This window comes from Argentina silus (genome assembly GCF_951799395.1).
Source record: "Argentina silus genome assembly, chromosome: X".
Classification (NCBI taxonomy): domain Eukaryota; kingdom Metazoa; phylum Chordata; class Actinopteri; order Argentiniformes; family Argentinidae; genus Argentina; species Argentina silus.
Window position 1 is genome coordinate 43,520,216 of NC_139653.1, and position 16,633 is coordinate 43,536,848.

Consider the following 16,633-nt stretch of genomic DNA (forward strand, 5'->3'; position numbering starts at 1 on the left):
TATATAGACAGGTGTGTGCCATTTCAAGTCATGTCCAATCAATTGAATTTACCACAGGTGGACTCCAATCAAGTCGTAGAAACATCTGAAGGATGATCAATGGAAACAGAATGCACCTGAGCTCAATTTCGAGTGTCTGAATACTTATGTAAAGGTGATATTTTTTTTAATAAATTAGCAAACATTTCTAAAAACCTGTTTTGGCTTTGTCATTATGGGGTATCGTGTGTAGACTGATGAGGGAAAAAAATGAATTTAATACATTTTAGAATAAGGCTGTAACATAATAAATGTGGAAAAAGTGAAGGAGTCTGAATACTTTCCGAATGCAGTGTATATGCTCATGTATTTTTGATTTTGATTTATTTATTAAAATCTAAACCTGATTTAAGATTATTCAGATCATCTAGTTTTCAACATTGATACACCTGGTTGAGCTTTATACAAAGCACATAACATTGTATATGGTAACCTCACCAGCAGCAGTGTATGGTATCCACTTGGATTACTCTCGTCAGAGGTATGTAAATGTAGCACAAAACAGGACCACTCAGGAGTTAGCCAGCTGACTTTGAAAAACTGTAAAATATAGCTCTTGCTTTTCTGGTTAATTAAGAAAGCTACGCTGGTATGTGTTTTTTTTTTTGTGTGTCCAGTCAATTATACCATTTATCTTACTGTAGGAGACTTAGCTGGCTAACTTATGGTTCCCGCTTTATGGCATACAGTGTTGCTATTTCACACCACAATACCCACCACTCATCATCTATCTATCGAGGAGTGACAGTGCAAATGTATTACTGAAATTACATTAAACTGTCTAGAATTAGCATCAGGGGACATATACACTCTGTAGCCAAGCAACAGGTTATTACATGGAAAAAGTGAGGCCATAGGCTAAACATTATTGGTATAATCCATAGCAAGAAAAGATAACACAGCAAGAACTTTGTGATAAGAGTGTCCATGGATAACAAAGACAAAGGGGACATATGATCAACAGACAGGAGAATTATTTGCTATCGTATGCTATCGATATGTATGCTATCGATAGCACATTCCAAAGCCATTCCATGCGGCTGGCTACTAGCTACTAGCATCCCAAGTGCTGTAGAAGTCAGGTGTCCATCGCTGTCTGGCCTTAACCCTTCAGGGATGACATGCCTGCTCTCATGATTTCATCTGACCACCAACAAGAATGTGCTTGCTGTTATTGTGCTTTGGAGAGAGAAAAAAAAACATGAAAGAAATATATACAACAACTCCAAAGTTCCAGAGAATTTGAAGGTTCATGTTCATACTGATGGTCATTTCTCATAAGATTTGACATGGTTGTTCTTCTCACGGGGGAAGACATTGTTTCTCAACAATGTGCTGTCATTCCCGCACCCCAGACCACAGCTTCTGCAGCAACCATTGGTTCACCTACAGAGAACAGTGACACCATTGTCTCTGTACTTGTACTCTGCACAATGACAATAAAGTTGAATCTAATCTAATCTAATCTAATCTAAAAAAAACATTATTGGAAGACCTCACAAATTCCATAGAGAAGGTAGAGGTAGCACCTAAATTCCAAGGTAAGACACTGGAAATAAGTGGGATGTACCATTGCATGGCACACTATGGTCTGATGAAGGTTGTGAGACTGAAACGTAATGTTTTTAATCCGAGCTAAATAAGTTGTATGTTTTTCTATTCTAGAGAGTGTCGTGCCTCTTCTACAAACATGCTATGGACTTGTCAAATTAATACATCCTTCAGAAGAAGTTGGTTTTAGTAGGCCCATGTCACTGTCTCTGAATGTAAAATTATTATTGTAAGCCTTTATGAGGATTCTCAGAAATACAGTGCCCTGCGTAAGTAATGGGACAGTGAAGCATTTTTTCTTCTTTTGGCTGTACACTCCAAAGAGTGAGACATAGTCCCCCTTTTTTTAGACCACCAAAAGTGATGGGACAGATTCATCAAATGTCCAAATTAAGCACTCATGTTTAGTATTTGGTTGACAATTCTTTGCATGCAATAACTGTCTGAAGTCTGCGACCCATTGACTCCACCAGACGCTGGGTATCTTCTCTCGTGATGCTCTGCCAGGCCTGTACTGCAGTTATCATCAGTTGTTATTTGTTTTTAGGACGTTTTTCCATAAATCTCCTGTTAATTAAATGCATGTTCAATAGGATTTAAATCTAGAGATTGGCTTGGCCAGTCAACAACTTTCCACTTTTTGGCCCTACTCCATTAGTTGCTATGGCAATATGTTTTGGGTCATTGTCCTGCTGTATGATGAAGTGCCGTCCAATGAGTTTGGAGGCATTTGCTTGTACTTGGGCTGTTTGGACAAGATGTTTCTGTACACTTTAGAATTTATCCTGCTGCTGCCGTTGGCAGTTACATCATCAATGAAGACAAGTAAACCAGTTCCAATGGAAGTCATACATGCCCAAGCCATAACACCCTTTCCGCCATATTTCACAGATGAGGTGGTATGACGTGCATATTGGACAGTCTCCACACTTTACTCTTGCCATCACTCTGGTACATGTTTATCTTTGTCTCATCTGTCCACAAGACCTTTTTTCAGACCTCTGCAGGCTCTTTTAGGTACTTTTTAGCACACTGTAACCTGGCCATCCTGTTTTTGTGGCTAACTAGTGGTTTGCACCTTGCAGTGTAGCCCCTGTACTTCTGCTGGTGAAGTCTTCTGCGGGTGGTAGTCTCTGACACATTCAGGTCTACCTACCTGTTTTGGGAGTTTTCTTAATCATGGTGAGCATTCTTCGGTCATCCACTGTAGAATTCTTCCCTGGGCTACCAGGACGTTTGCGATTTCTGAGCTCACCACTGATTTCTTTCCTTTTAATGATGTTCCGAACTGTTGTTTTTGGTAGGTTTAAGGTTTTGGCTATGTCTCTGATAGATTATTTTCTGATATTTCAGCCTCATACTGGTTTCCCTGACTTTCATTAACGTCTCTTTGGTCCTCATGTTGACAGACAGAATCAATATTAGACATTAAGAGTGCTCTTATGATTGCACAAATGATGCGATGAAACACACGTGACAAACCAGAAGTACATGTCAGGCCATTATCCCATCACTTTTTGGTACCCTGAAAAAGGGGGACCATGCATAAAAAGTGTTGGAATTTCTAATGGTAAAACCAATCTACACAAATACCATTCTCTACTTTAACATCATAGTAATTGTTTGATTTCAAATCCAAACATTAGGAGTGTAGAGGCAACAGAAGAATGCTTCACTGTACCATTACTTACGCAGGGCACTGTAAATGATGTCAGATTATGTGTAATTAATGCAACCATGACTGTTACTGTTATGTTTTGATAATACAGTGGACCTAAAGGTTTAAAAGTTTCATTGTGATATATTCAAAGTGAGTTTTGTTGTATGTTTTACTGCTGAGAGAATTAATCTGACATAATCCTCATTTACAAAAAAATAATATAAATATACAAAACAAATATAATATATTGAAAGTTTGGAATGTCAGAAGAAGCCATTGAATATCCACGTTTGGCTAACATGTAGGCTAATACAAGCCAGAAACTCGAAATGCAGCCTAAAGAGAAGAAGGTCCGACCCCGGTGTTTGGGAAACGAAATGTAATGACAACCTTTCCTCATGAGGTAAAAAGGAGATTATATACACTGTTGTTGATACTCTAATTTTGTGTTTAATAATTTAAAAAAGGATGATAAACTCTATCATGTTATGCACCCCGAAGCCCCCCCTCCCCCCTCTCTCTCTCTCTCTCGCACACAGCACAAGCATATAAATGATGATACAAACAAACGTAAAATGAGACCGTCGCAGAGTGAACTTGGGGGGCGCTACTACTACCCAGCCAATACTGAGTAGTAGGCGGTCTCACGTACCGGCTTTCTTTTGATTCGCTCGGCGCTTTTCTTCCTCTCCAATGAATTTATTCAATGCATCTGGAAGTCGGTCAAAGCTGAAACAGTGGTGGTCGGTGCTATATCAACGCTTTATCTTTATATATATTTGTTATCTTTATATTTTTTTCTTATTCTGTTCAAGAAAGTGAACTTCAGCTTGCTGTCTAGCTATATCCTTAAACCATATGAAGAACAGTGACACTGAGGGAAAAGAAAATAATTAATTTCAGAGGTAATTCGGATGTGTTCAGATATCATTGTAACCTTGATGTTTAGTTTGCTATTTCACTGCAATTTCCAATTCTTTTGTTGTTTTCCTTTGTGGTACCAATCGTGAACAAATATGGCATTCTCGCGTTTTGCGCGCATGCCAGCCTCTTTTTCTGGCGAGGGTGACGCAACAGTTGCAGAACAAGTCAGCCATGAATCCAGCATTAGTGAACCAATAATTCGCCCAGACAACGTTTGGTGAAATGTAGACGAATTCATTGGTAATGGTAAACTTGTTAAGTCGTGTTGGGCTCGTTACATTATCTCAGTCTTGTCCTGCAACTGTCGTGATTTTAGCAACCTATCTATCTACCTATAAGGTCCTTGGGGGGGAACTAATCAGATGGAAAATTACGGATATTACGCTATAACGGATGTAGTACACTGTAATCAAGTCGACACACGTTGACGCGCATTCTCATTGCATGTATGTTCATTTTTCGTTTTGCAGATCACTGTTCAATCATACCCGGTTTCCTTTTTCCCAGACTGACACACACATTCTCGAGAGTGACTTCTTAATACTATATGTCTACTGGTAAAATTAGGTCAGTTGTCGTTGGGCGCTCTCATCACTTTAAGTGACACACTGTACAAATGTAAATTGCCACTGTGACCCAGATTGCTCCGAGTCAAAGAAAGCCACAAATGTGTTTTTGTCTAAAGAAGGTTTATCGTGTCTTTTGTTTCAGCATAATGACAACTTTATCACAGACGAAGGAAATCTTCCGAAGAGCAGACGCAGTCTGCTTTGACGTCGACAGCACTGTTATCAGAGAGGAGGGCATCGATGAGCTTGCCAAATTCTGCGGTGTTGGGGATGCGGTCACAGAAATGTATGTGGTGTAGCCATTCATTCTGATTTTACTTTACAACTGTGGACAGCACGTTCTGAAGTTTGGCAACTGGTACGACCAGTACTTCAGGTTCACATATTTAAACAGTGTCTTGATGAGAACATTGTGTTCATTTCTACATTTCAGGACTCGCAAGGCCATGGGTGGGTCTGTTACTTTCAAAACAGCTCTAACTGACCGCCTGTCCATAATCCGATGCTCAAGGGAGCAAGTGAACAAACTAATAACTGACCACCCTCCCCAGTTGACTGCAGGTATTAAGTAAGTAGCTGTTTGTTTTTCATAAACCCAATACCATTTAGCTGTTAATGCTAATGCCACCAAATACACAGAAACCATCAAGTTGCAGGTGACATAAACAAGTGCCCACATCTGTTCTCAAATGTCTTTGTTTTTTGTTTTGAGAGGAAACTGTCCTAACTGTCAACTTTAATTATCCAGGGAGCTTGTAGACAGCCTGCACCAGCGCAACGTCAAGGTGTACCTCATCTCTGGCGGCTTTCGATGTATCGTGGAACACGTTGCCACTCAGCTCAACATCCCCCTACATCACGTGTATGCCAACCGTCTCAAGTTCTACTTCAACGGTGAGAGCAGAGCAGCACCACCAGATCCAACCTAGGTTGATAACTGTAGTATTATCAGTAGGACTTTTTGCACACTATGCACACTTTCTTATCCATGTCTAGCTTACATGCATTTGTTAACCCTGGGCTAAGCCAAACAATGTGCAGTGTGAAAAGCCCTAATGTCTGGATAATGTGGGCTGTTGTGGTTAAAATACTGGGAGCATGGGTTACACATCTCAGTGCCAGCTCAACATTGAGGTGGTCGGAGATGTTCGGGACATTTGAGTGACAACATGCAAACAACAATGTGTTGGAGGAGTAATAAGGTGCTTTACTTAACAATGGAATGATGGCCTACAAATCAAAGGTGTGACCTACCTACACCTGGCACTTCTTCTGATAGGAAGTCTTACTTGCAATGATTGTGATGTATAGTTGTTTCATTTACTGTAGACAAATGTAGGTATTTTAAGTTGCTCCGGATAAGCGCATCTGCTAAGTGACTACAATGCAAATGTAGACAATAATAATAATAAACTTTACTTATATAGCACCTTTTTAAAACAGTGTTACAAAGTGCTTTACAAATGAGCAGATAAAAAAGATATGCAAAGCCCAGTAAAACACGACACATTAAAAAGAATAAGGGCAGCATCAATTAAAGGCTAGTCTATAAAAAAGTCTATACAAATCAGTTTTAAGAGATTTAAAAGAAAATACTCATCTTGCTAGCCTAATATCCTCAGGCAGGCACCTTTTGTCAATAGTCTAGACTCTGCAACGGCCAGAAGGGCCCTGCTTGAGGATCTTGAGAGCCTTAAAAGTGATCCGTTAAAATCAATTCTAAAACTAACAGGTAACCAGTGTTTGGGGTGATGTGGTCTCTTTTCCTAGTTCTGGTTAAAAGCTTAGCTGCTGCATTTTGGACTCTGTAACCATGAGAGAGACTTTTTACTGAGGGAAGAATAGAGGGAGTAGCAATAATCTAAACGAGATTAATGCATGGACGTTTTCTAGATCGACCTTTCAGATGTGTGGGATATCTTACAGACTGAACAAGGTCCTCCGTGGATCAGTTGGTAGAGCATGGCGCTAACAACGCTTAGGTTGTGGGTTTGATTCCCGCTGGGACCATATATACTGAAATGTATGCACTTCACTGCAATGTAAGTCGCTTTGTATAAAAGCATCAACTAAATGGCTTATATTATTATTATATAAATGATTGAAATCAGAGGCCAGTGCATTTGAGGGACAACAAACATGGACATTAAAATCCCCTAATATACAAACTGTCATACTTGAGCTTGAAGCTCAGAAAATCCTAAAGTGAACTCCCTATTTGCTTTTGGACGTCTGTATACTAAGACACAAAGCAACGGGACACTACTATTGATTGTAAAGCAGAGCGATTCAAACGAGGAGCAGTTACCAAAAGACGTAGGAGAGCATTTAAAATCAGTTTTGTGGATGACTGCTACTCCACCACCACGGCCAGACAGCCTGGGTTGGTGAGAGTGAGAGTGAGAGATGAAGACAAAGGGTGTTAATTGCTTGAACTGAGCTCCCTTGTACAACATCCCCTACTTGCTCACTTGGCTGCACCAACTTGGTCTGACCCATAACAATCAGATTCATTATTTTTTACTTTATTTGTGTGTGTTTTCACCTAAAGCATTATTTGAATAATTGGTTCAATGAATATATTCATCTGTGCAGCCCTACTTAATAGTCTAGTTGTTTGGGAATCGATTTTTAATGTTGTCTCCTTGATGTCTCCGTCTGGACTACTTTTGATAATCAAATAAATGAAATCAATCAAAGTGACTTGGTGCGGTAACTTGGGTCAGTCTGATTCTCTTGGTGCGGTAACTTGGGTCAGTCTGATTCTTTCCAGCAATGTGTGTAATTCAGACCCTGCTGTTTTCACTAGGTGAGTATGCTGGCTTTGATGAGACCCAGCCCACAGCGGAAAGTGGTGGGAAGGGCAGAGTGATCAGCATGCTCAAGGAGAAACACAGCTTTGAGAACGTGGTGATGATCGGAGATGGAGCTACAGACCTGGAGGCCTGCCCCCCTGCAGTAAGTCATCAAACATTTAAGACTGATGACGAGCTGATATTGGTAGTTGTCGGAATATAGCTTTTTTGTTCGACAGATGGCAGTACTTCATTGTCAAGGACCTGGGCCTGTGAAGGGAGTTGACTGGATTTGCTGAAAAGGAATAGCCTTTGCCTTTTAACTATTGTCCTAACTCTACATTGTTTTGTTTTTCAGAATGCTTTCATTGGATTTGGAGGAAATGTTGTCAGGCAGTTTGTCAAGGAGAATTGTTTGTGGTACGTGACAAGCTTCAGAGAGCTGCTAAAAGAACTGGAGAAGATCTAACGGCGACTTTCTTGAACCCCCTTTACAACTATTTTTACTAATGTTATTTACCTGCCTTTGATGGTTTTATCCAGTGCACAATTTTAATATTTTTGACTTGTAGTCAATAGATTTTTATAATGAATGAAAAATGTTTACACTACAATAGTGAGACAGATGTATGTCTTGGATTTATTGCTCTTGATGATTTTTATACTACAGAATACTAAAAAAAAGTTAACCAAATGTCTTTTTGAGAGATTTTAGTATTTTTAAAACTGCACTTTTCGTGTCAAAGATTTAGGTGGAAAGTATGTGCAATTTTCATAATAGATGTTTTAATTTGGTTATTGACACTAATGGTAGTAAAGTGTAACATGCAGCTCTGTGTTTGCTTATTTTCTTGTCCATTGTGTCTGTGTAAACACAACAGTCTTTTCACTTGTCGTCTGAGGGTAGTGACTAGACAATGGCGACAACATCGGGGTTCTCTTTGAATAGCTTTATTTATGTGTGGACATTCTTGTCACCTTTGTCATAAATACCCCATACATATGAAGAACTAAGCTGAGGCATGCTACTATTAAAATCACAATGAGCAGCAGTGTCTTCACAATTACAGATTTGAATTTCATTACAATGTAGGACCTGAACAGAAATGTTCAATGACATTAGAAACCTATTGTGTAACATTTACAGTATTTGATTATTATGCCCATCTGGAAACATGTTAAATCAGATAAAAACATGTTTTTAAAAACTGGGCATGCAATCATTTTCACAAGGAAAAAACAGACCAGAAAGATAAAAATGCGTCAAACTTCTTGCATATAATGATGGGGAAATAAAATAGGGAGAGAATCAATCAATACACAATTACTTTCTTTCTTTCTTTTTTTTTCTTCTTTTTTTTTTTTTTTACATTTTCACAACACATTTGGGTTAAGATATACCTCAGTGAAACTTCTGAGGCCTGGGCTTCATCACACAGCTCCGTATTCATTCAGTAACTATTCAAATGATCTGCAACACTTGGTAATTTAAGTAATTGACAATTCGGCAGAAATTCTCAAAACATACATGATGCACTCTCCCATTTGGGCTGTCTTTCTAGCAGTCAGATAGAGTCAGTAACAATGGCATTGTTCGCAACAGACTTTACAAAAAGTGGAGTATAACAAAATGTGTTAGATAGACAATGTGATAGATTTATTCAATATAATATACATTCAATAAATAAATACATAAATAACCATTACATCACACACATTGAGTATAAGTAGTGCTTTTTGTCAAGTCTTGCCCATACTTGCTCAATAGTTCAATTGTTATTCACCATACATACCGGTGGTCAAGCTCTGTCCTTACAAACCAGCCCTTTGGTTTGTTCTAAGAATAGAGATCAGCTGTGACCTACTGACTGGTTTTAATGTGACACAGCATGTTGGACATCAAGCGTCGACCCACAACTACTATCAGGAGGTTTAGACATGCTGATCTTTCCCATCCTGCCCCAAAACAAAAAAGCATTTGTACACTCACGTGAGTCAGTGACTTATCTCCTGTTAAGAGAGCATCTGCTAAATTACTAAAATGTAAAAATATTTCGCCACAGATTCAAGATGAACATGATCATTTTTCTCCTGTGTCTCAGTGATTTTGTGTTTTTTTTTCTCTCAAAGCACTACATATTGTTTGCTGGTACACAGTCAGCAATGGGTAAAGTAAAAGACAAACAAAATCAGAAGGGGGGGGGGGGTTGGTTGGCAACGGCAATATTCAGAGCAGGTTGAGACCACGGCAGTGTCATTTTGGACATAACTGTTACACTTAAATGGGTGCACCTTGACCTTCAGCATTCAGGGTCCCCTCCTTCTTTACTGCAGTGGGGAGGCCTTCATGGGGATCATGATCCTGGAATCCATGTGCTGAATAAGAGGGACTAAGAAGAAGAGACATAGGATCAGGGCAGGAGTGTTGGCTGCATTCAAAAACATGGACACAGACAATGGAAAGTCCAATGGAGCAAGATTAGTTCAGGCAGGACACTAAGTCAGTGCTTGCTGTCTGTCAGGTGACAGATCACCTGACACAATCACATGTTACACGTTGATATGGCAGGCTATTTAAGTGGTCAGTTAACTGGACTCCTCTCTGTAGCCTACAATATAGTTGCTGGTACTGGTGGCTGTTACTGTTCTATCGGGGGGTTGGTAGATGTACAGGCTCTCTGCCATGTAATATATGGGTTAGTGTATGTGTTGTAGTTCTTTATAACTCTCAGGCAGAGAGCTCTCAAAAGAGCAGAGCCATCCAGATACACCAAGTCTAATTGTATTTTATATTTAATACATGGTTAAACTAAGACTTGTGTGTTCCTGACAGAACTAGATTATATGTGATGCCGACTGATGATCTAAGGGTTTTTTGTAATCTGTAAAAGACAACGGCTTCAGACAGTATTTTTCTGAATTTTCATACGGGTATTTTTACCTAACTGACCAAATAAAGAATATGTAATGTTAGCCCTATGTGCCTGCAGACTTCACTCACTCAGCTACTTAGTTTGTTGCTGTGTGGGATTGCACTTTCTTTGCTCACCTGTATAATACACAACCTCGTCCCAACCCTCATGCTGCCATGCTGCGTTCCTTGTGTCTTCTCTGGACTGGAGGTCTTTGTAAGCTGAAATAAACACAGATAGCTAATTTAGATCCCATATCCAAAAGTTTTGTGAGAACCCCCCCCAAAAAAGGTGAATGAATGGTAGTTTCTTTCACCAACTGCGTATCTACAGGAGAGCTTAGACATCTGGTACACAAGACAAGATGAATACTTTGTGAAGGAATGACAGGGGAAGAATGATCTGCTTTACCCCAAAGGTGGTGCACCATGTAGAGGTTCCCGATCTGAGAGAAGAAGCCTCCAACAGCCTCTGCATTGTGCTGACGGTACCCAATAGCTCTGGCCCTGTACAACACAATGGATAATTTACACCACTGGCCAGAAACCAATCTCAAGTCTTTCCTTGAATCCCTGCATTCTTTCTCCCTGACTCCTTCTCAAAGGGCATTGGGGGAGAAGATTCTAATGCGTTTTGAGAGAGAGAGACAAGGAGAGAGGAGGTGAGGAAAGACTTTTGAGATACAACCCAAGATTTCACTTCATCATATTGGAGGAGGGCTGGTTGTTATGGGCCACTGTCCATATAGGTGTCTCCACCATCTGTGGCTTTAACCATGTGATTTGACTGATCATTGTACTTGAAGAAAGGAACACTGTCTTCTAGTTTTGCAACCTGTTGGTTAGTTGAAAGTCAGTTAAAGGACAGTGGCCCTTCAGTACCAGGATTAAGTGGTCCAACCACAGCTCCTTTATCCTATTTCATCTTAGGCCAGAACAAAGAGACCTCCAAAGATTGATTGCCATATCTGAATTAGTTCTATACAATTATGATTATTATTACAATCATAATCATGCACAGTTATTTTGATTGGACAAATCATAATGCCTACATGTATGATGGCAACATTGAATGTTGTTTTAACATTATAGCATGAGTTAAAACCTACATTTCTCCCAATTAGAATGGGTAATTGTGATCAATTACCAAATCAAATAATCAGTGAGATCATTTCTAAATCACAAATGAAACTTACTTTGGCATGTATGTTTGAACAATTCGGAAGAATTAATACGGTCAATTTGTCATGTAATAAGGAAGGGAATATGCTCTCAAGATAAACCTGACAAAATGGAACTGCTCAGTCTCATACGCTCCTGTTGAAAAGTAATAACTCAGTTCAACAGACCAATCTGAAAATCATCAGCTAGTAAAATTGTAAAAGAAAGATCTCTAAGAATCTTTGATAAAAGCATAGATATTGTCTGTAAGTCCTTAGTTCACAGGGATATTATAGTACAGGGGAGGCTGGTGGAGGTAGAAATCCAACATGCACACGTGTTTGATACCATTCCTCGTTCCATGCATTACGATGAGCCTGTCCTCCGATTTCTACCTCCAGCAGCCTCTACTGTGGTACATTATCAAAACAGTGTTTCTCTCCGTGGAATAGCTCTTATTAATGAGAAAAGGGTTAGGGTTAAACAAAAAAACTACTCTGTAACTACAGACGAGTGATTCAAATCTAATCAGGCTGCCTTACCAGTAATTACCCCACTCTATCATAGTCCCGGGCTGAAAAAAAAGAAACATAAAGGAAAACATTACTATATTTATTATTATAAAAATAGTACAGTAGATAGTCTAGGATTCTATGTATGTTTCTTAAATCCTAACACAGCAAATGCAGTAGCGATATTTTAGAGGTATATCTTTCAACAGCAAGACATTGAAAAGTGTACACGTTCATTTAGGCACCCACCACGCTCATGCTCTGACAGTCATGTGATACATATCTAGAGTACTAAGGAGTAGGTATAACTGTACAGCATATGGGTGTATATACTGTATTGTGTGAATTGAGTGCTCTTTATGTATGTCCCTCCTGTAGTGTCCTATTTGTATTGCACTGATGCTGCATATTTGTTTATGTTTTGCATGTAACAGCTGGGCTTGCAATACCGTTTTCTGATTCTTATTGCTGATTATAATTTCTTTTAACAACGTCCTCTTTTAGTTTTCTCCATCTCTTGTTGTCCTGTACAGCCAGCACTTTATATTGCCATCCTTTGTAAGAAATGTGCTACTATATTATAAATAAAGTTGGGTTGATTGATTCTGAGAGGTCCAGTACTCACTCTGAGCTGGTAGGATCTCAGCTCATAAATGTTGGGTCCCGGCCTGGGGACTGGCTCATTCCAGAAGCTGAACTCCAAGAGGAGTTGGTTCCTACGTGACAGCAGCATCTTCCCTCTCTCCTCCCTGTACTTCACAAACTCCTGTGAACGGAGGGAGGGCGAGGTCAATCTGGGTGTCATTCTCAAGCAATTAAAGCGATCTCAGTCACAACCATAGGCACATACATAACAAGCATGAGCACATATAACAGCCAATAGAATCACATGAGGATAAAGCGGTTGCACAGCGAGGTGCATGACAGTGCTGTATGTCCCGAGAGAGGTTCAGCTGTGTTGTAAACTGGTTTCACAACCCACAGCCTTCATTGGTCCGTAGGAGATCGACAAACTGCAAATGCCACGTAGTAGGTTCTTATATCAATTCTCAAGCTACATACAGTACATGCATTCAATGTGTATTCAAAAGGACATGCATTAAATAAAATGCAGCCCGACTCCAGTCCGGTATAGTACATTATAGTACATTATAGTACATTAGCCAACCCCTCTGCCGTCGTTGTCATGCCAAGAGAAGTCAGTAGATGTTGGCTAAAGCACACAGGTAAATTAAAACGTAGGTAACAGTAGGACTAGAATTAAGAGGACTGAACATACTGTAATGTACTTTATGTCCTTTACCTTATTCTGCCTGAGTTTACTCATGACCTCAGTAAGGGCTGGGTAACCTCCTCTGTACCGCCACATATGGACTGGAAAAACAAACACAATGGCCATTATCACCTCATACAGTTGGGTACATGTTACCAGAACAAAAAGATTCAACCTAACACATTGGAAAGCAGAGGCAATCATATACGGGAACACTATCAACTATCTGTAATAGTTTGTAGGAAACTTTCTAAACTATTAGAAAAATACTAGGTCTTGAATTTAGTAGTATCAGCAACCAAAATGACCGTTTATGTTTAATAAACATAGAAAAGCACACTGGCTTTCTTGCTACTTCACATTCATGTGGAAAGATACCAACATTTCAGTCAACAGACCTTCAAGGTATGTAGACTGAAACATTTTAAACACCCTGATGAAGGTCTGTTGACTGAAACGTTTTAAACACCCTGATGAAGGTCTGTTGACTGAAACGTTTTAAACACCCTGATGAATGTCTGTTGACTGAAATGTTTTAAACACCCTGATGAAGGTCTGTTGACTGAAACGTTTTAAACACCCTGATGAAGGTCTGTTGACTGAAACATTTTAAGCACCCTGATGAAGGTCTGTGGACTAAAACATTGGTATCTTTCCCCATAAATGCAAAGTAGCAAGAAAGCAAGTGTACTCATGTTTTAATTTATTCACTTTGATGGAGCAAAGTAAGGTGTGCAAACCTATCTCAAACAACATGTTTAAACATCACTTGGGCAAGTAGGCATTGGACACAATCATCCTGTAACCATAACAGTGCATAACAGAAATTCTGCAGAACTAAGGCTGCCTACCCCTGGATGTGTCAATGCCTGTGAACTTGTCTGCAGTCCGACTACAAATGTTAGGCTCTGATGTCAGCATTCTTACCAGCCTGGTCCTGCTCCCCATACCAAGTGTTCCAGGTGCCCACTAGCTCACAGGGGTAGTACTTATCAGCATGGATGGATGGCAGGACCTCCTCACTACATTGAATGCAACAAAACATTATTCATTCATTCATTTATTTATTAATTACAATGGTATTCTTCCTTTGCCCTGCTATGTGTTAGGGGAAGGACTCTACACAATGCACTGGCAATATATTTACATGTTCCACTACAAGTAAAAAGCCACAATGAGCCACCTTAAGTATGGGCTAAGAATCACAGACACTTTACTCACTGTTGGCGAGCATGCTAACATGCCAATCAACTCACAGGAATAGAACTGAAGACATTTTGTCTGAACTCTGCACAAGACACCCGGTCTAATACAGCTCTCTAGTCTCTCTCTCACTCACTCACTCACTCACTCACTCACACACACACACACACACACACACTCACACTCACTCACTCACTCACTCACTCACTCACTCACACACTCACTCACACACACACACACACACTCACAAAACACTCAATAGGGATAAATAGCACTACTTTAGGGTCCAAATTACTCACCAAAGTTGGTTGTAGGCATCGAGGCACTCAGGTTTGACATTATGGACTGTAACAGAACAAGATCTATTAGGCCTGAGTTTGGAGGTCTACATGACTGGAACTGATCCGAACTGTAAGATGGCCTGAAACAAACTTAAACCTTTGCTTCATTTCACTTCACATCAGTAAAATTAAATGTAATGGAGCAAACTTCTGTCTGTCTGGTAGTAGGCCTGTCTTGTTCAAGGTTAAAAGTACGACACATATAACTTTAGTTTAGTTATAAAAATGAAAATAAATAAGCATACAAAAAAAATAAGTAAGACACAACTTACACTGAATTTTGTAAAGGTTGCTCTCCTCATTCTTGGTGAGCAAGTGAGAATGTGCGTCCTTTCTGGGATCAACTTTTCTCACAAATAGGGACTTAAACCAGCTGTCCTCTCGATTTCTATTATTTGATGCCGACAACCCCCTGGAGACAAATATGATAGTATTAACAGGTTATCAGTAGAAATAGGCCTAAAGATACATGGAAAAGAAAAGTCCTCTGTCTATGGAAGCAGCACGTCTCTGCCCTCAATAGCTGTTGAATGATGACAGCGAGGCACAAGAAAAAGAACAGCAACACAATGAACACATGCACTATATTTAGGGTATTAAACTAGTACGCTTCATAGATTAATTTGACAATATTGAGGATAACAATTAGGCCAAACACTAGCTCATTTCATGTGGGCCCTCACCTCAGTATTTGCACAATTCCTGTTTACTGTGTAGCCACTATTCCGCTCTGCACCCAAACACACAGGCACAATCATGCCAAGTATCGAAACACAACCACGTTTCACTGGAAACTATATACTTGAAGCCAACGAAGTCCATATAGCGATACCCATCAAGACTAATAGCACGTAATGTTGCCCACAGGAAAACAAGCTAGTACTGTCTGCAACTGTAATGACCTTGAGCCTGTGTAATAACTATAATCGGACACAAATAGCATTTTATCAACAGACACCAGAGTGAACAGTTTAGCAGTTTTGTAAAGCTTAAAACTGGAAACCGCATTAACTATTTGCTAATGATACCCATTAACTAGAGAGAGGTCAATATAATAGCCTTGTCCAACTAGCCAGCACTTCCCAGGTCCATTCTTGCAGTTACTGCATAGACGAATGGGGACTGTACATTTCGTGATTAAAACAAACATAATAACTACGACATATCAAATACTGAACACGCACAATGATAACAGTCAGACCTGCTTAAAACGACGACCTGTCCTGTCGACTGGGCCGTGTTTTTAGCCTGATTCAGGCCATATCCAAATCTCTGAAGGACTCGAGTCGCCATCTTCCACTGACAACAGTATACCGTGGAAAAAATAGTGGAGGTTGTGTTGTGACTGTCAAATCTGGCCACCAGGTGGTAGTGAAATACCACTATGACCACTTCCCTACTACAGTGTGCTACAGCAACGAGTAGTAGTAAGTGTGTGGTGGGGATGCTCTGAGATTCTCTTTGGTTCCGATCATGTGTGTGGTAGTTGACACGTTCCTTCATGAAGAACCACTGACGCTTTACACTCGTGCACTGCGCCCCCAACACTGAATGTAATGCTCGTTGTTCACATGCAGTGCAGGCACGTTTTTATATATTATGTTTAGCTTAGTTTTGACTAGAAGTGAACCTTGTCCTAATGTTGTTTTCAGTAAGTTCTCTTCTTAGTCACTTGGCTAGTTGTGACATTGTTA

At 39.8% G+C, this 16,633-nt stretch overlaps 2 protein-coding genes across 4 annotated transcripts; one reads left to right on the plus strand and one right to left on the minus strand.

Annotated features, from left to right (window-relative positions):
* The first annotated feature begins 3,978 nt into the window (after positions 1-3,978).
* On the plus strand, positions 3,979-8,368 carry LOC310823436 (phosphoserine phosphatase-like). 3 transcript variants are annotated; one of them, XM_083696296.1, is made up of 7 exons: positions 3,979-4,155; positions 4,645-4,741; positions 4,886-5,029; positions 5,177-5,311; positions 5,492-5,637; positions 7,553-7,701; positions 7,897-8,368. In XM_083696296.1, the coding sequence occupies exons 2-7, from the start codon at positions 4,722-4,724 to the stop codon at positions 8,005-8,007; spliced, it is 705 nt and encodes a 234-aa protein (XP_083552422.1). In that variant the 5' UTR covers positions 3,979-4,155; positions 4,645-4,721; the 3' UTR covers positions 8,008-8,368. The 3 variants fall into 3 exon arrangements, with proteins under 3 accessions (XP_083552422.1, XP_083552423.1, XP_083552424.1); XM_083696297.1 differs by lacking the exon at positions 4,645-4,741; XM_083696298.1 differs by lacking the exons at positions 3,979-4,155; positions 4,645-4,741 and adding an exon at positions 4,514-4,620.
* Positions 8,369-8,507: 139 nt separating this feature from the next.
* Positions 8,508-16,251, minus strand: LOC310823433 (protein NipSnap homolog 2-like). The gene is made up of 10 exons (XM_083696293.1): positions 16,141-16,251; positions 15,212-15,351; positions 14,898-14,943; positions 14,323-14,417; positions 13,426-13,496; positions 12,748-12,888; positions 12,153-12,184; positions 10,862-10,956; positions 10,588-10,671; positions 8,508-9,928 (listed from the first exon to the last, which is right to left on the minus strand). Exons 1-10 carry the CDS (start codon positions 16,230-16,232, stop codon positions 9,864-9,866), a joined length of 861 nt encoding a protein of 286 aa, XP_083552419.1. The 5' UTR covers positions 16,233-16,251; the 3' UTR covers positions 8,508-9,863.
* Positions 16,252-16,633: the final 382 nt, after the last annotated feature.